At 40.8% G+C, this 12569-nt stretch overlaps 1 protein-coding gene across 3 annotated transcripts in view; it reads left to right on the top strand.

Moving 5' to 3' along the window:
* Positions 1–870: 870 nt before the first annotated feature.
* Positions 871–12569, top strand: part of tmem108 (transmembrane protein 108) — a 94980-nt gene continuing 83281 nt past the window's right edge. For all 3 annotated transcript variants that reach the window (XM_048615365.1, XM_048615359.1, XM_048615354.1), the window contains exons 1-2: positions 871–889; positions 4332–5480. In XM_048615365.1, the coding sequence (XP_048471322.1) occupies positions 883–889; positions 4332–5480 (1156 nt within the window). In that variant the 5' untranslated portion in view covers positions 871–882. The remainder of the gene's footprint in view (positions 890–4331; positions 5481–12569) is intronic.

Raw genomic sequence — 12569 nt, 5'->3', positions numbered from 1 at the left:
CATGGTGATACAATACAGGCTCAACAGCAAAACTTTGAGGGGAGAATAGGAGCACAGGGACCTGGGTTAAAGTGACTAATTCTCTGAAGATGGTCAGGCAAGGTGAAACATTTGTTGCAAGAGTGACCTCTGTAAAGGCAATTAGAGACTCTGAGACAGCGAAGTAAAACAGCACTTAAGAAATTTATTCAAGCAAAACACAGGTGTCGATGCAGGGGGTGGGGGTCCAAGACTCACTCAGGAATTTGAACTCTCTCCAAGTACAATGGTGAGAAAGTACTTATTCTATACCATTACACAAACAGGCTGACACAACCCTGAAACTATATTGATTACTATCCACATCTAGCATGAGCAGTAAATCTAACAACATCATACAATTTACTATCAGTGGTATACGGCTCCTACACTATCAACCTGGGGGCGATTGTCCATTGAAACCTTTATCAAAATAAACATGCAGTTACTCATGGTGTCTAGCCCTGACCACTTGCCATTAACATCTGCAGACTAATTTGTTTCCCGTCTGGAACATTCCATGGCCTGTTCCCTTGGGAACTATCTTTCAACTAGCTGCCTGTCTCTGCAGCAGCAAGCAAGTGCTCTTTCAATCCTTACTTTTAGCCCTTACCTATATATTTGTCACTTACTACAGACCTGTGAGAAAACTATACTTCTATAAAAAAAACTACACTTCTACACTCTTTCCCCTTTACTTGTTAAGAAGGATAATAGGATCCTTGAGTTTATAAATAGTGGCACATGTTACAAAAACAAGGAAGTGATGCTGCACCTCCACAATTCATTGGCTAGACCACATTTGGAGTATTGTGTTCAGTTCTGGACACCTATTGAAGGAAGGATGTTAAAGCCCTGGAGGGAATGCAAAGTACATTCATTAGAGTGACATCAGGAAAGAGGGATTTTAAATACAAGGGAAAATGAGAGAAATTGGGCTTATTCTCCTTGGGGCAGAAAAGATTAAGCGGTGACCTTATTGAAGTGTTCAAAAGTATGAACAATTTTGACAGAGTAAAGAAGGATATTCTGTTTCGACATGTCAGTAAGTAGGGGGTGTGGTCACAATTCCAATATTGTCAGCAGGAGAGCTGGAAGTGAGATGAGGTGAAACTTCTTTTAGTCAGAGAAATGTTAGGATTTGGAATGTGCTGCCTGGGAGACTGGTGAAGGTAAATTCCATAAGAGCTTTCAAAAGAGAGCTTGATATATATTTTGAAAATGATGAATTTCAAGGTCAACAGAGTTAGGGCTAGAGAATGAGATTAGCTGCTTAGCTCTTTCTGGAAACAGTACAGACATGATGGGTCAAATGGCTTCCTTTTGTATTGTAAAATTTATGGTTCAACCAGTTCCATTTCCTAGGATTAGTTCTAGCACTGTCCCAGGTTACTACTCATACTGCTCATTATGTGCTGTTTAATGTAGACACAAAACTAGGAAAATTGTTGTAGCTATCAGCAGATTTCAATCAAGTCAAGTCAAGTGGCAATCTGCTCAGGGGACCCCAGTGAAATAAGTCAAGGACAGCGTCTGATACCAATCAAATGCCTATCGGGGCAATCAGTCAGGATTGTAAGTCACTCAGATAGCAAGAACTGCAGATGCTGGAGTCAGAGTCAACACAGTGTGAAGCTGGAGGAACACAGCAGGTCAGGCAGTATCATAGGAACAGGAAGGTCGATGTTTCGGTTCTGATTAAGGGTTCAGACCCGAAATGTTGACTTTCCTGTTCCTCTGATGCTGCCTGACCTGCTGTGTTCCTCCAGCTCCACACTGTGCTGACAGAGTCAGGATTGTTTTCTCATTAGAGATGAGGCGCCAAATAATGGACAGCACATCACAGTCTTGACTATGTCTCCCCTATTATGGGCAATTTTCCTCCTGGAATGAGAGAGAGGGAGGTATCACAGCAAGTAAAAGTGGGTGGCACAGCTATTGGTAGGGTGAGGAGGTGTCCTGCACCAGTGAGTAAGCAGTGCAGTGGGCTTGCAGGGTTAGTGGTGTCAAAGGTTGGTCTAGGTGAGAACAAGTGGGAAGATATTTAGAAAATAGTAAGTGGTATAGCATGATCCTTGATGGGAGCACAGATCAGTAGCAGAGATAGAGGTATTGGAGAGAAGATGGTGGCACTTATGTGACTTCCTAGAGTGTTGTGTATCCCTCCAAAAAGCTAAAACTGCTTTAACCTGGGTGTCAAACTTGAATCAGGATAATATGATCAGATGTTGTGGCTTCCACTGCTGGTCCTTGGGCAGAAGGAAGCCTATTGTGAATGCTTTGGAGAGGGTGCAGAGGAGGTTCACCAGGATGTTGCCTGGTATGGAGGGCGCTAGCTATGAAGAGAGGTTGAGTAGATTAGGATTATTTACATTAGAAAGACGGAGGTTGAGGGGGGACCTAATTGAGATCTACAAAATCATGACAGGTATAGACAGGGTGGATAGCAAGAATCTTTTTCCCAGAGTGGGGGACTCAATTACTAGGGGTCACGATTTCAAGGTGAGAGGGGAAAAGTTTAAGGGAGATGTGCGTGGAAAGTTCTTTACGCAGAGGGTGGTGGGTGCCTGGAACGTGTTGCCAGCGGAGGTGGTAGAGGCGGGCACGATAGTGTCATTTAAGATGTATCTAGACAGATACATGAATGGGCAGGGAGCAGAGGGACACAGATCCTTGGAAAATAGGCAACAGGTTTAGATAAAGGATCTGGATCGGCGCAGGCTTAGAGGGCCGAAGGGCCTGTTCCTGTGCTGTAATTTTCTTTGTTCTTGTTCTTTGTTATTGATCAGAAGCCTATGGATCAGAAACAAAAACAGAAATTGCTTGAAAAGTCCAGCAGGTCTGGCAGCAAGAATGATCAATCAGTTCTGACAAAAGGTCACTGGACCTGAAACATTAAGATGTTTTTCTCATGGCTGATCTTGTCCTGAATGTTGTGGCTAGTTGTCGTATCTGCTCTGTAAATACAAAAGCAAAGTTTTTCTGTAATATTTCTGCCATCTTTTGATGTTTGCCTGTCATATTATCCAAACTATTTTGCAATTGTCCGATTCCTATCACAACCTTTTAATGATCTGACTGTAAGATATTTGACCTTACTGTTTCTTGATAATTTAATTGTTCAGCCTTGCGTTTCTAATGTTTAAGCTTCTTTCCCAATTCTTTCTTGTTCTGTCTCATCACAGAGTCCTCTATTATCTGTATAGGCCCCTTTCCTAAGCCTTCCTCCTAAATCTTTACTCGTGTGGAGTCTCACTAATGTTTAATTCATTCTTTTTTAAGCGGAATATGCTTTTTCTGTGCTTTGTTGAACACTTAATTGTTGTCCCACATCATTATTTGTCAATATTGTTGCCCATTTGACTTTTCTCAGCTCTATTCTCAACTCCTGAAAATCAGATTTTCTCCAGCTTGCCTATCCAGAGGCTAGTCTTCTTGCTGCTTCTGACATTCCTGCTATGTTCCTGTTGGTGCCCAAACCAACGTTCTTCTGCATTGCTTCTTCTTAGGGCTGCAGCCATGACAACTATTGTGAATTAGGCTCATGGCAGGCAGACTGTTGCTTCACTGTAGCCCACCTCCCCCAACAACTTTCTGTGCATAATACCTTGAGATTAAGTACCACTGCCCCTCTGAACCCTAGTGCCATGTCCCTTGGTCATTGTCTTCTCTTTTCTTTGACAATGCTCTTTGCTTCCCACCCTCATTTCCATTGCATTTTGGCTGTCTGGAAGGCTGGCTGGCATTGTGTAGAACAGAAAGAAATTATGTTAAATAAAAAGAAAAACTTGTTAGGCCTAAGCTATGGTATTGTTTCCAGTTCTGGACATCACACTATAGGAAGGATGATACAGAGGTACAGAAGCAAATTGACGCAGGAATGGTATGTGGAAAGATTGGGAGAAGCTGTCCACCTTTGAGCAGAGAAATTCGGTGGGGTTTTAACCAGGAATAGTTTTGATAAAGTAAACAAGGAGAAACTGCTTCTTGTGGCTGGAAAGTAGATAAACAGAAGATACAGATTTAAGGCGATTGCCAACAAAAAATATCAGGAGATTATTTATTATCTGGAATGTACTGTCTGAAAGATTGCCAAATGCATATATAATGGTAACATTCAAAAGGTAATTGACTAAATACTTAAAGAGCACTGATTTGTAAGACTATGGGGTTATGCAGGCGAATTGAATGAGCCATTATAGGGACGATGGGATGAATGCCTATCTCTATGCTGTATCATTGCTTTATTGTATGCTATGTTACTATCACTTGCTGTTGACTTCAAGTAACATTTTATTCTTATTTGCATTTAGTTGTTCTACTGATCCTGACATTGTCAGAAGAACGAAAATCCACTGCACAAGAATTGTCTCCTAACTCAAGGTCTCAAAATCATCCAATAGACTTAACTACCCTAAGCACCGTACTTCTTAAACCTAGTGCTAACTCCAAAGTAATGGATCATATTAACTTGCATAGGATCTCAGATACAGATGAAAATATCTTGAAATATCTTCAGATAGTCCATGACATCAAGCTGATTGACACCAGCTTAATTGAACCCACACCTACTGTCACTCGGTTACCGTTGTCAGTTTCACCACTGGATATTGCCAACAATTATCACAGAACAAAGGAGGTCATAATTTCCATGTATAATCAAAATACTTTGTATTCAGAGCGAGCATATTTAAAGGAACGACCATCTCTGCTTCATAATTTTGAGTTAGTGGATCCTGGACAACTTCTTGGCAATGTAATACTGCATTCCTCATTTACTACTAGAATATACCACAGAGATTTTGAAACAATGTCTTCATCTAGTAACTATCAAACTGAGCTGGTTTTGAGAACCTCTGACATCCATAATACCAAGATGTTGAAATCTTCAAATGATGCAGTCACACTGAAAGAGACCAACTACCTGCATGCCCTTAAGAATCTCTGGCACACAGAGGAATCAAACATTACAGAAGAAAGGGTTTCACTTCTTCCTGCCTTGCCACTTAATCTGATGATTACTTCTGAGTCACAGGTTACTTCTAGCCTTCATGGTGTATCATTTGAATCGCAGCCACGTCGTAACCTGGAATTATCTGTTGTAACAACAAGTGATTTTTTGAAAGTTGGTGATCAAAACCTGTCAGCTATGATTGCATCTTACACTTCAATCTCCATGACAACATTCAGCATGATGAAAAGTGATTCTTTATCTAATTCTGTCATTCTGTCAACTTTGTCTACACCTGGAATCTCTTCAACCTTCTCCGAATCTGACACAACAGCAGCAGGAAACTTCCTGAACAGAATAGTCCCTGCAGAAACTAGGGGCCCTGAAATACTCAGCAATATTTCCCAAGTAACTGAAGTAGATGAGCCTCAAGAAAAAGCAACTATTTGCCTCAGTAAAATTGACATTGCCTGGATTATTCTAGCTATAAGTGTTCCTGTTTCATCATGCTGTAAGTAAGGATTTAATTTCACAATTATAATGGTATAGAAAGATACTTAGATGTTGATACTACATGTAATGACAATAGGTATTAATGATTCAATGCAAAGTTCAATGTCCAGTGCAAGTGAAAGCCCCAGAAATCCACATAATGAGGAATATCTAGAAAAGTTAATCTATAACATAGAACATTACATCAGTTTCACAACTGGAGCCATTATTTCAAATTTACCCTAAGCATGTTCAGAAAAAAAAAACACTGTATGCTGGGCACTTTTACCTAAATAATCTGTGATATCTCTAATTTTGCAAATACAGTGCTGGAATATGTTACCGTCATCAATAAGGAAGTGATGATACATGACTGCTCTGAAATTAAATAAATGTTGCTTTTAATCAAGGCATTACTAGATTGAGAAAGCTAACAGTAATGTTGAAGCTACAGGTATTGTACAAAAAACGAACAAAAATCCTAAATTAACACAAATGCAACTAGAAGATCAAAGTATTTGCAGTCTGAGTATTCACTACCCTTAATTTCAAAGACACCATAGGAAAACAAACGATCTGACTGGTGTTCTTCATATGCCTAACTATTAAAATAATGTCTGCAGAAGAATGATACACTTCAGCCACCCCAGACACTACTGTAAGACTGTTTTGTGGTGTCAATGAGTACACAGCTTAAAACAAAAATTGAGCAGTGCATTTAGGAATAGGAGTAGGACATTCAGTCCCTTGAACCTGTTCTGAATTTCTTTGTGATTGTGCCTGATGTGTGACGTAACTCAATATGGACCTTTGGCCCATATCCCTTAATACGGTTGGATAAGAATAAGCTATCGATCTCAAATTTAAAATTTACAATTGACCTAATATGAGAGTTCTAACCTTTCACCACCCATTCTGCTGAGAACTGTCCCTAATTTCACTCTTGAAAGGTCTGGCTCTGATTTTTAGTTTATATCTGCTGGCCGCAACCTTCCCCAAAGTGAAAATAATTTCTCTTTATTTACTATCTGTTCCACCTAATATCTTGAAAATATTGATAAAATCAGTCCATGATGAAATAAATTTCAAGGCAAGTCTAGAATACCTCAGGAGGAGGGCACTTGTGCTGTGGCACTACTGGATAACATAAATTGGGAACAGATGCTGTCAAGGAAGAGCACCACAGAAATGTGGAGATTGTTTAAGGAATGCATACTGCATGTGCTCGATATGTTTGTCCCTAGCAGGCAGAGAAGATGCGGTTGAGTGAGGGAGCCATGGTTCTTGAGAGAGGTTGAACGACTGGTTAAGAGGAAGAAGGAGGCTTATGTAAGGTTTAGGAAAAGAGGAACGGAAAAGGCTCTAGAGGGGTACAAGTTATCCAGGAAGGAGCTGAAGAAAGGGCTTAGGAGAGCTATAAGGGGGCATGAGAAAACCTTGGCGGATAGGATCAAGGAAAACTCCAAGGCTTTTTACACGTGTGTGCAGAACAAGAGAATGACCAGAGAAAAGGTAGAGCCAATCAAGGATTGTAAAGGGAATTTGTGCACAGAGTCTAAAGAGATAGGAGAGGTCCTTAATGAATACTTTTCTTCAGTATTCACAACTGAGAGGGACCTAGTTGTAGAGGAGGACGTTGTGAAACAGGCAGGTAGGCTAGAGGAGGTTGATGTTAGTAAAGAAGATGTGCTAGGAATTTTGAGGAAGTTGAAGATAGATAAGTCCTCCGGGCCTGATGGGATTTATCCAAGGATTCTATGGGAAGTGAGGGACGAGATCGCAGTGCCTTTGGTGATGATCTTTTCGTCCTCACTGTCCACGGGTATAGTGCCGGAAGATTGGAAAGAGGCAAACATCATTCCCTTGTTCAAAAAAGGGAACAGGGATAACCCCGGAAATTACAGACCAGTTAGTCTTACGTCAGTGGTGGGAAAATTATTGGAAAGGGCTCTGAGAGACAGGATTTATGATCACTTGGAAAGGCACAGTTTGATTCGTGATAGTCAGCATGGATTTGTGAGGGGTAGATCATGCCTCACAAACCTTATTGAATTCTTTGAAAAGGTGACCAAACACATGGATGAAAGTAGAGCGGTGGATGTGGTATACGTGGATTTAAGGAAGGCGTTTGATAAGGTTCCCCATGGTAGGCTCATGCAGAAGGTAAGGAGGCATGGGATAGGGGGAAATGTGGCAGATTGGATTCAAAATTGGCTGACCCTTAGAAGACAAAGGGTGGTAGTGGACGGAAAATATTCAACGTTGTGCTCAGTTACGAGTGGTGTATCACAAGGATCTGTTCTGGGTCCTCTTCTATTTTTGATTTTTGTAAATGATTTGGATGAAGGAGTGGAAGGGTGGATTAGCAAGTTTGTGGACGATACAAAGGTGGGTCACATTGTGGATAGTGCGGTGGGCTATTCTAGGTTACAAAGGGACATCGATGGAATGCAGAGCTGGGCTGAGAAGTGGCAGATGGAGTTTAACCCTGAAAAGCGTGAGGTGATTCATTTTGGAAGGACAAACTTGAAAGCAGAGTATAGGGTTAACGGAAAGATTCTTGGCCGTGTGGAGGAGCAGAGGGATCTTGGGGTTCATGTTCACAGTTCCCTGAAAGCTGCCACCCAGGTGGATAGAGTTGTTAAGAAGACGTATGGTGTGTTAGCTTTCATTAATAGAGGGATTGAGTTCAAGAGCCGTGAAGTTATGCTCCAGCTATACAAAAGCCTGGTTCGGCCACATCTGGAGTATTATGTCCAGTTCTGGTCACCTCGTGACAGGAAAGATGCGGAAGTGTTGGAAAAGGTGCAGAGGAGATTTACCAGGATGTTGCCTGGAATGGAGGGAAGGTCTTACGAGGAAAGGTTGAGAGAGCTAGGGCTTTTCTCTTTAGAACGACGAAGGATGAGAGGTGACTTGATAGAGGTGTACAAAATGATCAGAGGTATAGATAGAGTAGACAGCCAGAGACTTTTTCCTAGGGTGGAGGTAGCTTTTACGAGGGGACATTGTTTTAAAGTGAAAGGAGGTAAATATCGGGGAGACGTCAGAGTTAGGTTCTTTACTCAGAGAGTGGTAGGGGCGTGGAATGCATTGCCGGAGAGGGTAGTGGAGTCGGCCTCATTAGGGGCATTTAGGCAGCTATTAGATAGGCATATGGATGATAGTATAAAGTAGCGGTGGAGGTTAGATAGACCTTAGGTTTCTGGTAAAAGTTCGGCACAACATCGTGGGCCAAAGGGCCTGTACTGTGCTGCACTGTTCTATGTTCTATGTGTTGGTAGTGTCCCTGTCTGGACAGTTCCATGCGCTCCAGATTTGTCTAATAACAATTCTGACCAAGTTGATTAGAAAACATAGAATACCTAAGGAGTATTTTAATTGGTGTTTATTAAGAAAGGGAATGCTGACAAAATGTCAGAAGAAGTGGAGATTGTAGCAATTAGAAACAAAGTGAAAATTGAGATGAAGGGGGTAATGGAAAGTCTGGCAATATTTAGAATGCATTGGGTGAGCTGCTCTGGATGGCTTTCCAAGTAAGTTGGGGTAGGAATAGCAGAACAGCTTGTCAGAAACTTTCAAGTTTCCCTCGATATAGGGGAGGTGCCAATAGAATGGAGAGCATCAAATGACAGCCCTGTTCAGGAAAAGATTTGAGGTTATTCTTATTAGCTATAGGCTAATTGGTTTAACATCTGTGGTGGGTAAGGTTTTACAAGCAAGAAATCAGTAGAAAAGATAAGCAGGAAATTGGAAAAATTTAGTTAATTTCAGAGAGCCGGTTGAGATTTGTAAAAGGCTTCACTATTCTAATTTCTTTTTGGTGAAATAATGCTTGATGAAGGGAATAGACTTCTGAATGGATTTTAAGAAAACACCTGACAAAGTACCAAATTACAGGTTGGTTAAAAACTTTGAAACTTATGGAATAAGAGGGTCACTGTCAGCTTGGATAAAGAGTTACCTTAGGAGGTAGTTACCTTAGAAAACAGTGAGGAATGGTTAAGTGGTGGTCTTTCAGACTAGAAAATAGATGTAATGATGTTCCGTGAGGATCCATGACAGAAAGGGTGACACCCATTGATTTCAGAGGACTAGCAGAACGCTCAGACTAGAGGCAGTTGGAATTTAACACAAACAAATTTGTTAAATTTTGACAGAAAGGATGAGGAGGCAATGTAAACTTAATGACACAGTTGTAAAGAGGGTTCAGAGGCTAGGGGCAGAAGATTCATGTACATAGATCTTTTCTTTGGAAGCAGAAGGAGCTGTTGAGAGAGCAGTGTCAAATGGAATCCTGAGAATTATAAATGCATCATGAGCCTGCATTCGGAATTAAATGCAATTTGGTTTCCTTAACTAATTCCAGGCATACAGGGAAATATTAAATAGATGTGACTATATTCTCTGGAATTTAGAAGAATAGGAGGTGATTTCATTCAAACGTGTTACCGGGATCAAAAGACCGATGCAGGAGAGATGTTTCGTCTACCTGAGGGAAATTAGAGCCAGAGGACAGAGTCTCAGAATAAAGGACATGGCATTTAGAAAAGAGATAGGGAGATATTTCTTCTTTCAGAGGGTGAGGAATTTTTGGAAGTCTCTTTCCCAGTGGGCTGTGGAGATTCAGTTGCTGAATATGCTCAGGATTAAGATCAATAGATTTCTTGGTATTAAAGCCATTAAAATATGTGGGGGCAGTGCAAGAAAAATGGTGTTGAAGTAGAAGCTCAGTTATTATTTCACTGAATGGCAGAGTCAACTTGAAGGGCTAAATGACCTGCCCTCTTTCCAATTTCTTATATTATGAACACAAAGCAGGAATATAATGAAACTTTATAAAACTTTGGCTAGACCACAACTAAATATTGCACCTCCAGTTTTTGCTTGCAAGTTTTAAGGACGATATGAATTTTCTTGATAGAGGATATCAAGATATAGAGGATATCCTCACAGAGGATATTTACTCATGGTTTACTAAGTTCCAAGGATGAGGAAATTTTTTTACAAGATGAGGGTTGAGAAGAGGGGATTGTTAGTCTTGGAAATTGTGAGGATAGTTGCACTAGTTTGTTACCGGTTTAGATAGATCAACAAAGAAAAACTTGTCTGATTAGCTGATTGTAAAGGGGTTAGAAACTCAGATTTAAGGGTTTTTGGCAAGAGGTTCTGGGGGAAGTGAGGAAGAATTTTTTTTTACTCAGTGAGTGGTAATGACCTGCATAGGAGGGTGGGGGAGACTGTGCATTATGGTAATAATATTGAACTGGTATTCCAGAAGCCCAACATAATGTTAGAGGACATGGTTTCAAATTCCATCATAACAGCTGCTGGACATTGAATTCAGTTAATAAAAAGAACATAAGAACCAGTAGCATATGGAAACAATTCAGCCCCTCGAGCCTGCTTCGCTATTTGATAGGATCATGGCTGATCTCATCTTGGCTTCAAAGTCACTTTCCTGCCCACTCTCCGTAATCCTTCAACTCATTATTAATTAAAAATCTATCCATCTTCTCCTTAAATTACATTATCTAGCACACTATGGGATAGTGAATTCCACAGATTTATGACCTTTTAAGAGAAGTAATTCCTCTTCATCTCTGTTTTAAATCTACTATTCCATTTCATAGAACATGGAACTGGACAGCTCAGGAGAGCCCTTCAGCCCACAATGTTGTGCTGAACATGATGCTAAATTAAACTAATCCCTTCTGCCTGCCTTTGATCCATATCACTCCATTCCTTGCATATCCACCTTAATGCTCTTCAATAGATACAACACCACTTCTTTATTGATCTCAAAATGCCCTAGCATATTGGTATGCTCCACACAAATCTCACTATACTCCATATCCTTCTCCTGGGTGAATACCTTTGCAAAGTACTCTTTTCGGATCTCACTCACATCCTCTGCCTCCAAGTACAAGTTCTCTCCTTTATCCTTGAGTGACTCTACCTCCTCTCTAGTTATCCTCTTGTTTTTAATATATGTATAGAATGCCTTGGGATTCTCTTTAACCGTACTTGCCAAGGTCATTTCATGACTCCTTCTTGCTCTCCTAATTCCCTGCTTCAGTTCTTTCCTGCTTTCTTTATATTCCTCACGAGCCCTGTCTAATTTTCACTTCCTAAACCTTACATATGCTTCTTTTTTCCCTTTTGACTAAATTTACAACCTCCGTCATTATCCAAGAGTCCCTTACCTTGTCATTCTTGTCCTTCCTCCTTTCTGGAACATGCCAGTCATGAACTCTCATCAGCAGGTCTTTAAATAGTTCCCACATGTCAAATGTGGACTTGGTGATAACAGGTCCTCCCAATCGACATTCCCTAGTTCTTGCTCAATACTGACGTAATTTGCCCTTCCTCCAATTTAGTACCTTCCTGCAAGGTCCTGACCTTGCTTATTCATCGCTATCTTAAAACATAAGGAATTATGATCACTGTTTCCAAAATGCTCTCCCACTGTCACCTGGCCAGGCTCATTAGCCAATACAAGGTCCAGATTGGCCTCTCCTCTAGTTAGACTATCCACATACTGTTTCAAGAAACCCTTTTGGATGCACTCAACAAACTCTGCATTGTCTAAGCCTCTTGCGCCAATGGAGTCCCAGTCAGTATTGAGGAAGTTAAAGTTACCCACTATGACAACTCTGTTTTTATTGCATCTCTCCATAATCTACCTACATATTTGTTCCTCAGTGGCTGTTGGGGGGCCTATAGAATAATCCTTTCAGAGTGATTGCACCCATCTTATTTTTGAGCTCTACCCAAATTGCATTAGTGGTTGAATCCTCCAGTATGTCCTGTCTGAGTGCAGATGTAACATTCTCCCTGATTAATAATGCAACTCCTTCCACCTCTTTTACCTTCCCCTCCATCTTGTCTAAAACAATTAAACCCTGGAACATTGAGCAGCCAGTCCTGGCCCCTTCTCAACCAAGTATCTGTAAAGGCCACAAAAATCATAGTCCCATGTACTGGTCCAGGCTCTAAGCTCATCTGCCTCACCTATAACAGTCCTTGCATTGAAATAAACATTTCAGTCCATTAGTACCATTATGTTCATTTATCTGTCTCTGCCTGTCCTTCCTTTCTGTTTTTT

This window comes from Rhincodon typus, chromosome 2, assembly GCF_021869965.1.
Source record: "Rhincodon typus isolate 14 chromosome 2, sRhiTyp1.1, whole genome shotgun sequence".
NCBI classification, from domain to species: Eukaryota; Metazoa; Chordata; class Chondrichthyes; order Orectolobiformes; family Rhincodontidae; genus Rhincodon; species Rhincodon typus.
This window is presented reverse-complemented; position numbering and strand designations above follow the sequence as displayed.